At 46.9% G+C, this 12,278-nt stretch overlaps 1 protein-coding gene across 1 annotated transcript in view; it reads left to right on the top strand.

The window, feature by feature from the left end:
• Window positions 1-12,278, top strand: part of HECTD3 (HECT domain E3 ubiquitin protein ligase 3) — a 623,726-nt gene that overhangs the window by 87,645 nt on the left and 523,803 nt on the right. Inside the window, exon 2 of the mRNA XM_069642356.1 lies at window positions 6,222-6,382. Within this exon, the coding sequence (XP_069498457.1) occupies window positions 6,222-6,382 (161 nt within the window). The remainder of the gene's footprint in view (window positions 1-6,221; window positions 6,383-12,278) is intronic.

The raw sequence follows: 12,278 nt of genomic DNA, 5'->3' as shown, positions 1-12,278 counted from the left end.
AGATCCTTTTGTTCTTGTTATCCGAGGTATTTCTTGCAGCCCCCTGGACTTCTAGCACCGTCCGCTCTGCCCACATAACTTTTTCTCTGGTACGTGTCTCCCAGCTAGCAGTCCTTCCTTCCTTCCTTCCTTCCTTCCTTCCTTCCTTCCTTCCTTCCTTCCTTCCTTCCTTCCTTCCTTCCTTCCTTCCTTCCTTCCTTCCTTCCTTCCTTCCTTCCTTCCTTCCTTCCTTCCTTCCTTCCTTCCTTCCTTCCTTCCTTCCTTCCTTCTGTTTGGGTGCTGTCTGTGGTCGACGGCGTCCCTGCAGTTTGTCTTTCGGTTGGTTCCTGTTTCCCTTGGACGGTCAGTCCGTCCGTTTCTTTACTTCCGGATGGGAGTTTGTTCTCCGGTAGCGGGTTTAACCAGAGGCTGCCTGTCGGTCTCTTAGGAGAGCGTGTCTAGAGGTCCTCCTGCTGGACGTGTTTCTTGCCTTCTGTGCTCAGCGTTTTCGGCAGCGTCTCCCTGAAACTCCGCTTGTCCTTTTCCATACTTCCTAGTTGGAGTTTGTCTCCTCTGTGGCTTTGCTCAGCACATTTGTATTTCCCAGGGCCATGATCGAAAATATCTAGACCATTCCCTTCCATTCCGAGGAGTGATCGTGTCTCCAGTCCTCTTTTTCGTCACATTATTTCTAGGGTTACTAGTCAGTTCTATACATTGATGTGAATTAACATAACAGTACCCATCCCTCTCCTGAGAAGGGTCGGCCATAATCTAATAAGGGGATTCCCTTCCCAGGCGATTCTCCCCCTGTGCACCACTCTCAGCAGGAATATTGTCCCGTGGATGCACCGCCCTGCCCCCCTGGCAAAGGTCTCTCCCCTAATGAAAAACACAAGGGGGTCACGGGCAGAGCCTTGAGGGCATTGTGTTGAAAAGTAAGTGTTGCAGAAGATTTACCTGCCCAAGAGACTGAATAGGTACACTCAGTAATATAAGAACAAGACCATTAAATAACAGACCTTTTGAGACTGAGAAAGTAAGGGGTGGCCTCATCAACAGTTTCAAAAGTAGCAACGAGATAAATGAAAACCAGAAGAAAGAAGTGTTTAATGTATTGAGCAGTACAAAGAGGATCGAAAACATAAAGTAATGCTGTTCTGTGTAATGAAGAGGACGATAGCCAGCTTGGTATGAAGGTAGAAGTGAAAAGCCATTCTCTTGGCAAGAAAAGTCTGTTGTGATGCTTTTGGGAAATTCACTCCAGTCCCTAGACCTAGTCTTGGCAGTCAGGCCTTGCAAACTGTTAGAAATCGCACTAGACCTGCAGGGCCAGTTCCTTAGTTCCTTAGTTTACAGACTATCCAAGAGAAATATGCTTGCCCCATGGGTGACCAAACATTTACTAGTGCACTTGTTTCGTGCTGGAACACTGCCACCCAAAGGTCAGCTATGCACACTGAAACTTTAATTTTCCATTTATTGCAAACACATTTTGTTTGCAGTAAATGTCAAATAAAAGTTTCAAACATCCCCATATTCGCCAGGAAGGTAGAGTACCATGCAAATGGTACTTGCCCTTCATAAAATCTCCTCACCGATGGGAGTGGGCTAGTATATTGTGTGAGCCATGGTAGTGGAATAGATCTATTCTCAAAATGTCTTTTGGAGCACTTTAATACTTTCAGTACATTTCTCAGAATATAATGTAAGGGCTCTCTTTCATGAATATTCTCTTATGGTACTTTGACTATTGTAAGGTAGGCATGGTATCAAAGTAAGGCAGACACAAGTAACCACAGTTCAAGGGTGTTCATTGAACTTTAACAAAGGTGTGATAAACGCCTATCTAACCCTAAATCTATAGATGGGAGCAAGCTATGACCATTAAATAATAATGCAGTCCTTGTGGCGTCTCGTCAAAATAAAAGGTCCTATACTAAAAAACATATTGTCCATCCTTACCACGAAGTACAAATAGTGTGGGGTAATGTTCATGAAAAAGAAAGAAGTGTTCACAAAATGTTAAGTCAGGATGTTTAGGCTGTTGGCCTCCCTTCCCCAAGTTTTCAGCACGGGACAAGGCGGTTCACTCGAGCATAGCACACACTCGTGCTTCTTTGGCACGAGGACACAGTTCCATTGCCAACATCAGGGCCTTCAGTGCCCAAGTCTCTTAAGTTATCAAAGTCTCTTCAGAGGGCCTGTTGTACCAAAACAAACAAAGTACTCATGCCGGGTGATTCACGCTTCACCGTGGATCCCCCTCAGCCGGGCTATGGTCCTCTTCTCCAATGCCTATAAAATATATTTTCTCAGGTAACTCAGCCGGGCTCATATCCCTTTTACACAATTAGTCTCCCTCAGCCGGGTTCGGACCAATTGCAGTTCGTATTAGTTATCAAAGACTTTCCAATGGCACCGGGTCTAGCATGACCCGTTGCAGGACCACTTCAATTTTACAGTTCACCATTTTACACCCTCAGTTGGATATCTAACAGAGACATTCGAATGAGCACCCACGTGGTGCCGGACCACTCTGTATATGTTATCTATCTTGGCTTCAAAGGTTCAGTCACTCCTTGGATGTTCACTTATATTTGCATCGCTCATCACATACGCCACACACTCTGTTCATTGCAGATTTTCTCAAACAATCTTGCCGCTTGCAACCTTGCTTCTAACACAGACCGGTCTGCTATCACTTTCCCCGACTCACCGGCTGAGCTGATTTTGCTGGTGCTACTTTGTTGTAGGAGCCAATGATAGTACCACAGCGGCAATCGCTCCTCCCCACCTTGTCTATTGATGTGGGAGGACCCCGGGTACCTTCGACACAGATACACTTTTCTTGAGCGTTAATTCCCAGTCTTATGTTTATTATTCTTGAGGCTCGTGAAAGTAGCGGTTCTTCTCCGAAAAGGTCAAGGGTACTTCCCTCCTTGCAACCCTTTTGGGTTTTGCCGTCTTTCTCCTCGTATTAAAATGACATCTTGGAATTGCTGCTACCTTGTGTGTTTTGCCTTGCTCAGAGTGCTCTCGTGCTCCACCTTTTATCTGTGTGGGGAAATGTGATTGAAGTCAGGTGTGTTTAATTATCAGTAATTGCCTGACTCTGCCTGAACCTTGTGTTGGTGCATGTCGGGTGTTAGTCCGTAAGTGTTAGTGTCGGGAGAGGGGTGGGGGTTGAGTTCCTAGGTATCCTACCTGGTAGGATGGGGAAAAGGGGTTACAGGGAAGGGGAAACCACATCTCACCATCCGGCGTCCCACTCCCCGAAGACCCCTCATCCAGGTGATTCTCCCACACTGGTCCACCCCCAGGAACTGGATCCAAAAGTGATGGCCGTGTCCTGGCCCCCTGGCAAATCCCTGGGGACTAGCGGGTGAGACATCTTCTGGTTTCTCACACTATGTAGTACAGAATGCAGTGCCAGGGCTCTTTCTATTTCTCTTAAGGATGCTTTGACAGAATGCATTGTCATGGGTCGTATTTTATCACCGGCTTTGGACATTGTAGTATTTTGCTTGGGTTTCCCTAAATGATTTACTCCGAAATACAGATTTTTTTCCACTGGCTGGTTTCGCAGTAAACTCTCTTGTTCCATCTCCTTCTCACTCCCGTCCTCCATCGTCTGCCACCTTGCCTGCTTCTTGCAGTGTCTCTTGTATCACATGACATTTGCTCTGCTTTTCAGCTTGGACAGGACCTCTTGCTGTGTTGTCTCAAGCGTCCCTTGCTCTTCGGGCAATGTCTCCTGGGCTCTCTGTGTTTCTCTTGTCTCGGTCTCTTTGCTCTCCAGTACTCTGAACCCTTGCAACAACCAAGTTTCTTCTGTACATTGTTCTTCCTGGGTGCAGGCCAGCAAAGGTTTGCCTGTCTCCTGCTTATAGCACCTCTTAGCCGATCTGCATGCTTATCAGGCACTGCGTTCAATTTCCAGAACTTTCCTTCCACTGCTACATCCGTTCTCCTGCTTCTCGTAGATTCACCCCATTGGTGGGAAGTCGCCTAATACTGGATGCATTGGTTTACCAGTATTTAGCCTCTCAGAATTGTCTGTGACTACTTAGGGAGGTTATAAAATATCAGGCTGCCACCTTGCATTTCATTGCCATTTCTCTGTTTGGAAGTCCTTTAGTCAAACGACTGTGGTCTCTGTTCCGATAACAAACGGCTCTGGTGCGGACAGTTTCAACACTCCTCCTCATCACCAGTGTTCTTAAGTGTTTTCGGTGCTCAACAGATAATGCAGTAGACGGGCTTGCAAAATTATGGGTTTATATTTGCAGATTCATAAATTAGTCCAGAACAAGCTTTTCAGATCATTTAAGATGAGGAGACACCCACCAGCAACTTCACTTAATCATATTAGGCCAGTGCCCAAATGACATACAAATGGAACATGCATTCATTCAACTCACTCACTCAACATTCTTTAAGCTCTCCTGCATACATTATTCACCAACATTGTATCTCTGTTATGTTGGCCAGCACGACAGTCGGGATTTATCACACTCACACACTCACTCTCTCTATGCTGTGGGCTAGCCGAGAGCAAAGAAACCTACTACCAAGAGCCCCATCCCGTGTTGGGCATGAGCCCACACACAAGCAATTTGCTAGCAAGGGGACCTATTCCATGTTATAGATGTGCAACATTTCATCCATATAATGTGCTAGGAAGTTGAAGATAGATGCTGGACCAAGTAAGGACAGGAGGTTTGTAGTGTGGTGACTCGCCCATTGAGTTTGTGTTTTCATGCATGCATGCATTCATTCAATCGTACTGGAACCAGGTTGGACTCATGTTTTAAAGTTATTTCGATCTAAATGTGCGTTTAGAGGCCGTAAGGTGTGGGCGCTTTTTTGAAATTTTGTCCTCCATGTCTAAGCTAGGTACTTGGAGCTTAATGTAGTGTAGGTTCCGTGCCCAGTGCGTTCATAGGGTCGCTGTATAATTGATTGTTCTGTAGGCCAAACCAACGCCATACTTGCAGAAAATGTTTTGCAAGGTGGTATGCATCATAGAGAGACTGTGGAATGGGGAGATGATGGAAGGTTGGGAGAAAAATAGAATGTATAGGTTTTAAAATGAGAGAAAGATGGGGAGATGGGGTTGGGGGGTAAGAAGAATGACCTGGAAGTTGGTGCTGCTATAACCTGAAGAATCAATAAAGAAGTTAATGTACCCACAGTGTTTCGGTGTCATTTTGAAATAGAATGCTATTTAGGGTCTTGATAGTCACGATTCTGTGGGAAAGTTTGTCTTTAACAGTGTTTAGCGAGTGTAGACTTGACTCATGTCATTTTGAAGGTGCATATGAGGGCATGTCAAGGTATTTTCCATGCTTTTGGAGTGCAATAGTGTGCTTGGATGCAATGTGTATGTGTTGGTGCTGCATGGCTTGCATGCATGGGTTTTTGTGTTAATTACTGGGTATTGTAGTTATGTAGCCTCCCTCATCCGTAGAGCACCAAACACACTTCATAATTAATTCCTTATCTCTGGCCTCTTCCACAACTTAGTACTAGTCCATTGTAAGCACATTTTGTCTCTAGGCTTATCCACATCACGGAATATGTCCCTTGTAAGCACATCCGTTGGCTCACCTGGTGTTTTCCCATAATCTAAATCAGGCCTCTTGTAAGCACCTTGCTTGGCTTTCCCATGGCTTGTTTTCACCATGGCATAGACACTTTTAAAGAAAGCAAATTGCTTGGCCCATCTATGTGGCTCTTGTTGGCATGCTAAATAGTTTTCTTGGGTCTTGGTCAAAAGATGTACTGGACCATTTTAAGCTCATTTCTTCATGCAGTCCGGGCTCATCAAAACATGCAATTGGACTTTTTTGATCACATTACTTGATTTGGGCTTGTCAACTACTTGGAATAGGCCTCTTGTAAAGGCATCCCTTGTCTCCTCGAAGACCTGAGGTAGACCATTTGCTAATGCATAGCACAGCTCTTCCAGGTTTCATTCAGGATATACGATAAGCACCTCGCAAGTCAATACTTTCCTTACTCTTTGACAGGCTGCCTTGTATTTTAGCTTTTCCTTTCACTAACCTGGGGCTCATGGTCGACGACAAAAGGCTGTGTTTGCTGCACTGTACACGATAGTAGATGTGCCTGCAACACAGTTATAACTGTATATTATTCCTTTATCTCTATTAAGTGCCTGGGTGCTTACTTTGAACCTGCCCTTTAATTGCTGTTGCTTGTTGTTTTTTGACCTGCAGAAACAACTGGAGGAGTTTGCAAGTGGCTGCGACCTGGATGAAGGCTGGATACTCCTATGCAGGCATGGCGAGGGTGGGGACCGACTAGTGCCGGTGGACTCCCCTGACAGGACCGAGAAGCTGCAACTCCTGTTTGGCATGGATTTTAAGCCAGTCAGCAGGTGGGTGGTGTTGCTACTGACGTCATGAACCGGTAAAGAAGTGCATGATCTCTGATTTGTCTTTGAGTTGAATGATGTATGTAAATATTAAGGTCTATAATAAATCTGTGCACGTGAGAAACATATGTAGGTGTTCTCATGGGATAAATAGTTTTGTCAATCCTAGGGGAGTTAATAGGTACAGATATATCATGTGCCAATGTGAGCACTTGGCAAGGAGGTGCTTTCTCTGTTAGTATTTCTTTAGTTCCCATGTGCCACACTGCCGATGCTGTGATGTCATTAGAAGGCTACAGATATATTCGGACTTCGATGCATCATCATCATTATTCATTTTTGGAAGCTTGTCTCTAGAATATGACAAGCCAAATTCACCATTCCCTCAACAAAGAACTGTGTGACTACAAGTGGCAAGTTAATGCATAGATGTTTGGTGGGATAGGCTGTAGATTGAATATCCTTACAGATGGAGTACTTGAGGGCCTTACTAGGAAAACTGTTGTCACTTTACAGTACTCCTTTTGATGCCCATTTTCAGTGCCATTGTGGATCAGCATAATACTTTATCCAGATGGCCATGCGGATGCCTTATCCTATGTATTGGACCCAGACCCTGGTAACTAGTCCATACAAAAACACAAGGTTAAAGGGCATGTACTACAGGTTTGGGAAATGTACGATTAACTGGTAAGGGAAAAGCAACATTAATAGAACGGTATTAACTGAGAGCATTTTGCACAAAATAGTCCCAAGAAAATAACAAGTCGTTTGTGAGGCCATTGATTGACCTGAGCAGACAGGGAGCACAGCATTGCTGCACTCTTTTATGGTCACGGGACATGGCTTACCTTGCAGGTGGTGCACCTGAGGTCCTTTCCCCTATTTAAGGCTCTTTCCCCCCAATTGAATGCCCCATGCTTTCAATACAGTTTCATTAGAGGAAAGGATCTACATAATGCTGTTTGTAAATGTAATCTCCGGCGCATGAAGCAGCTTGTTCAATCTAGCAAAATATGACCTGTTGTATGTGAGGTGGCTTGCCATGCTAGTAGCATTTCACTTTGAGGTGGTAGCGTTGTTACACTCATAAATAACCACTTCTTTAATACAGTACATCTGTATTTGTTTCAGAAAGGGAAGCAATCTTTCTACTGGAAAGATTACATCAGACTAGCAGCAGTTATCTGAGTGTTCCCGTTAATGGATGCTTTATCAATCGTGACTATGCCACCACAAATCTCTTTGGAGGCTTCCGATGATGTTTCAAGGATATTCATATTGTGTAAACAGGTAGACTGGTGGGAACTCTGGGGAATTTTGAGGGCCAACAAGCTTGGCGTTGTTGGCGCTAGAGCCACACCCTCACTCTCGATTTCCCAGGTCGTTACCTCCCCCAGTCCTCTGTAACGGGGGGATTAGTACTTCCTCTCGGTGATGCCTTTCTGCCTTCCTTTGACTATTGCGATTGGTGTTTTTCCCCGGTCATCAGCTTACTATCTCCTTAGCGATCGTATACCTCTCCCTCTCCTAACCCCTCTTAGTTGTCTGAGGAGCTTCAGGGATGCTGCCTTATTCCACATTGTTAGAGACACTTGGGCAAGCACGCCCCTCTCACCTTGCCCTTTTCTCCCCTGGTGTTCCACAATGTTATCCTCCCCACCAGACTACTGTACCTCTGATGTTACACTCTTCCTTCCTAAGTCCACCATTTTATGTTTCTTACTTTCCTCCTTTAATGTCCACCCTTCACTACTCATCCACTCATTACCACTACAACCCTACTCTCCCCCTTGTTACCACTATCCTCTCCTTGCTACTACTTCACCTCCTTGCCACTCCTTCTCCCCCCACTACTACAACCACCACTCTGCTCTTACCACTACACTCACTCAGTCACTATACCACCATTGTTCACTACTACCATCTTTCCCCTGCTACTACTACCTCTCTGCATCTCTTACCTCTACCACTTTGCTTCTCCTACTACCTTTCCACTCTCTCGGACTACCACTCCTTAATACCACAACTGCTACCACTTCTCACTCCCACTGCTACCCCCACTGCTACCCCCACTATCATTACCTCCACTACTACTGCCTCCACTTACAATCAAATCTACCTCTGCTTCTTCCACCCCTTTAACTCACACACAACTACTCTGCAGACCACTCTCTCCAACCATCTCTACGCATCACCATTCTGTCTTCCTACTGACCTCACCATTCTACAATCCACACCTAAACTATTCTCAGCATCCCTTTACCCCTTCCTCTCTCAGGATTGATCCCCTGCCCCTAACCAATGACTTGCCTGGCTGTAGTGGTGTGACAGAGCAAGGGCTTGGGGAGGCTTCAAAAGGGCTTGCAAGCCCCGCCCCCTTGTTCATGCAGTCCTGGCACATTTCTGAGAAGGGCCTTGCAGTGGCCCATAAGAAACAGTTGGTCCCCAATGTCTATGCCTTCCTTCAGGCCTGATTTTATTGTATAGTTCCCTGCTGGGCTAGTAGGTGTTCTCTGGTGGTTGTGTTCGTTGTGTTCCTCTATGAAGGGTCCAGCAGATGCTTCAGGATGCCAAAGGAATTCCTAGTTCCTGCCACACCATCCCTGCCTGCAGGAGGTTCACCCTGGGGGTGTCTGTGCCGCAAAGCAGGACCTCTCCTTCCTCTTCTTCACTGGGCTGCAAACACTGCTATTCTGCATGGCACCGCCCCATCTGCCGCTCTGGGTCTGGTTGCACGGTCATTCTTTCCCTGGTGCCGCCACACCACTGTCCTTCCATGTAAGGAAGGGCTGGGAGGGGCCTGCCTGCATGCACTCCAGCACCTGACTGGGTGTTCAGGGTCGGGAGCCCTCCCTCCCCTAACAGAACCTGGGGATAGGCCCTGTCCCACAATGGCCACATGCATCTGGTGGTGGGTGAAGATGAAAACCTAGAATGACAGGCCAGCCTTGCAGGGAGCACTGTATTTAATTTTCTGAGGCTTGTGGAATCTGCTTAAATCACATGCTGCGCATACGCCGACATCTAGTGGAAGCTGCAGAGTTTTACAGTTGGTGTTTTCGAAACTCGAAAAGGGACGTCGACAGGGCGTACCAGTAATACTATCCTTAGTGTGACGTCCACTTGTACCCATGGTCCTTCATGTGTTGAGGTCCCTTAGATAGTTTTTTTCTGCCATTGTGCCGGACGCTTAATCAGAGGTAAGTTTGTCTGACACCATTTACTATTGTCAAATTACAGTTAGTTTCTCTTTCTATTCTTTCTCTACATCTTCAGCGGTGGAGAGGAACGAACGTCGAACAAGATTCTTGATTCAGCGACCCCTTTGGCTTTGGAAGGCCGCACCCGGCTTCGGCCCTAACAGTAGGGAGAGTGGGGGGGGGGGGGGGTGGACATTAGAGAATGCATTTTCCCCTTTACACTCTCTTTTCTCGCCTGGCTGCCATTTCCTTTAGCTATGGAAAACACTTAATTTAAATTTTGCCTGAGTTATAATAAGAAGTTCCTCTGGGTAGAGAAGCACCGGGTGTACAACCTTTGTCTAGTACGGGATCACGACGAGGGCCATTGTGAAGCCTGCAAGCTCTTCAAGCCAAAGACAGACTGGCACCGGAAGACAAAGTGCTGTGTCCATCGCGCCATGCATGCCGTGGTCTCCATGGACGTGGAGGGAGCCTCCAGTGATGGCAGCGTCGCTGTCTTTACGGCCAGCGAAGGCGACGGGGAACCGTTAGAGTCCCAAGTGCAAGCCCCCGACCCCAATAGACCGGCCGGTGGCTCTGTTACGGGGATGACACCCGGCAGCAGTAGCACTCGCACTACTACCAGCACTGAACACATAGCCAGGGGCCAAGAATCGAGTTGTCTAAACGCCCACGCACGCCGTGAAGGTGGCGGTCCACCGAATCCCTGTCCTCAGAGCACTCGAAGCCCTGATCGCCTCACAACAGACCCCGTAAATCAAAAGACAAATCAATGTGTCCAAACCGTCTGCCAAACGCTGATCGTCGGAAGTCTAGGCTTCGGCCCATTCCACCGCCGAAATGGTACACACCTCGTCTAAAACGCCCAAAAGCACCAAGAGCTCGGGTTTAGCCCACTTGGTGCAAAAGCATGTCCCTTAAAGCTAAAGGTTCAAATAAACACTCCTCCAAGAGCCACTCTCACAGGGAGAAGTCTAGCAAGGTAGCACGGAGAAATCTAGCACACCTCATAGGGAAAAACACACTATTTCCCAGGAGGAAGGGACCTTAACAGAGGCCTTGAAAAACAAGGCCCAGCCTACACCTCAGGGCCAGGTTACACCTCAGCACCCTGGAGTCATAACAAGCTCACCCACATGGACTGCTGAAGATATTGACAGGGTTATGACAAGGATGACATGTATGGCTAACATGTTTGAGAAGAACCCCCAATCATAACAAAATTTCCAAAACCACCACCAGCTACCAAGCTTCGTCCTCCCAGCCCCCAGCTAAGAGGTCACGTCCAGACACCCTTCCTATTTCACCTCAAGTGGGCCCAGTCCATAGTGATCTATATGATGTAAATACAGACACCGAGGACAATGATGCCATACAAGAAACAGATCATTATGATGATGAAGAAGAGGATGTGTGCAAGTTACCCTCACCAGTTAACCAAGATGCTCCGGTGGAAGATTCACGAGTTGATAATCAGTCACTGTATAACGACATGCTCATTAAGGCAGCTGAGCACTTTCAAATCCAAACCCAAGAAACTGAGCTCGATAAAGATTTTGTGGAAGATCTATTGGTGGACAGGAAAGCCGCCACCCAATTCATTCCAATCCTTCAGTCCATCCAAAGGAGGATACAATGTTCTCTGGAGACCCCGAACCAAACGCGGGCAGTCCACCCACGTGTTGAAAAACTCTTGTCGTCCTTCACTATCTGACCCACTTTATATCAGTGGCCAGCTAAAGCCGGACTCTCTTGTGGTAACCACAACTCGAAAGAGAGCCGGAACACCCTTAGCATCATCTGAAGCACCCCCAATTAGGAAAGTAAAAAACACTACACTCTGGGGAGAAAGGTGGCCACTTCAGCAGCCTTCCAAACAAGGACTGAGAACAACACAAAACTACTAGCAAGCTACAACTGCCACAAGTGAAACAAAGTGGCAACACTAAAAGCTTTTGCTCCTGAGCCCCTCAAATCACAACTGGCCCTAGTAGCAGCAGATGGCAAGGCAGTATCCAGCTGAATTTTTAAAAACAACTTAGATGCTGCAGACAATGCGGGCAGGTTCATTGCTGAAGGTACCATCATTAGATGCATGGCTATGCCAGTCTTGTTTCAAACATGAAACACAGGCAACACTCCTTAACATGCCGGTGGAACCCACAGTCCTGTTTGGGAAGGCTCTAGAGGATGCATTAAAATCTGCTAAGGAGGAGTATGATACCTTTAAAATCCCTAAGGCAGCTAACAAATAAGCCACCGGGCCAAAGAGGCGGAAGCCATTTTCGTTGATTTCATGGTGAAAGCTCACAAAGTGGTTCAGGTTACGGACAAGGTCCAGGCTCATGCTGGGGTAACGACCAGGGACAAGCCTCACAGGAATTCTAGTGAGGCCAGCACCGATCTCATGGCTGGGGGAGGTCCTCCACATCCAGAGGTGGAGCTACACCTCCTAGACAATGACAAACCGTTTCAGGCCCCCTCCCATGCCTCTCACACTTCACTCACACATGGGAGCGAATCACCACGGACCAGTAGGTGCTATCGACTGTAGCAGGAGGTTATTGCTTGGAGCTAGTCCAACGACCTGGCAACCATCCCTCATGCTAACCATCAACCAGAAAAGAACAACTACTCATCCTTCTCGAGGAGGTTGCAGCGCTGTTCCTCAAGGACGCCATAGAGATCGTACC

Source organism: Ambystoma mexicanum, chromosome 1q (assembly GCF_040938575.1).
Source record: "Ambystoma mexicanum isolate Mex_15411 chromosome 1q, UKY_AmexF1_1, whole genome shotgun sequence".
Taxonomy (NCBI): domain Eukaryota; kingdom Metazoa; phylum Chordata; class Amphibia; order Caudata; family Ambystomatidae; genus Ambystoma; species Ambystoma mexicanum.
Note: the sequence above shows the minus strand (reverse complement) of the source record. Positions and strands in the feature narration are given on the sequence as shown.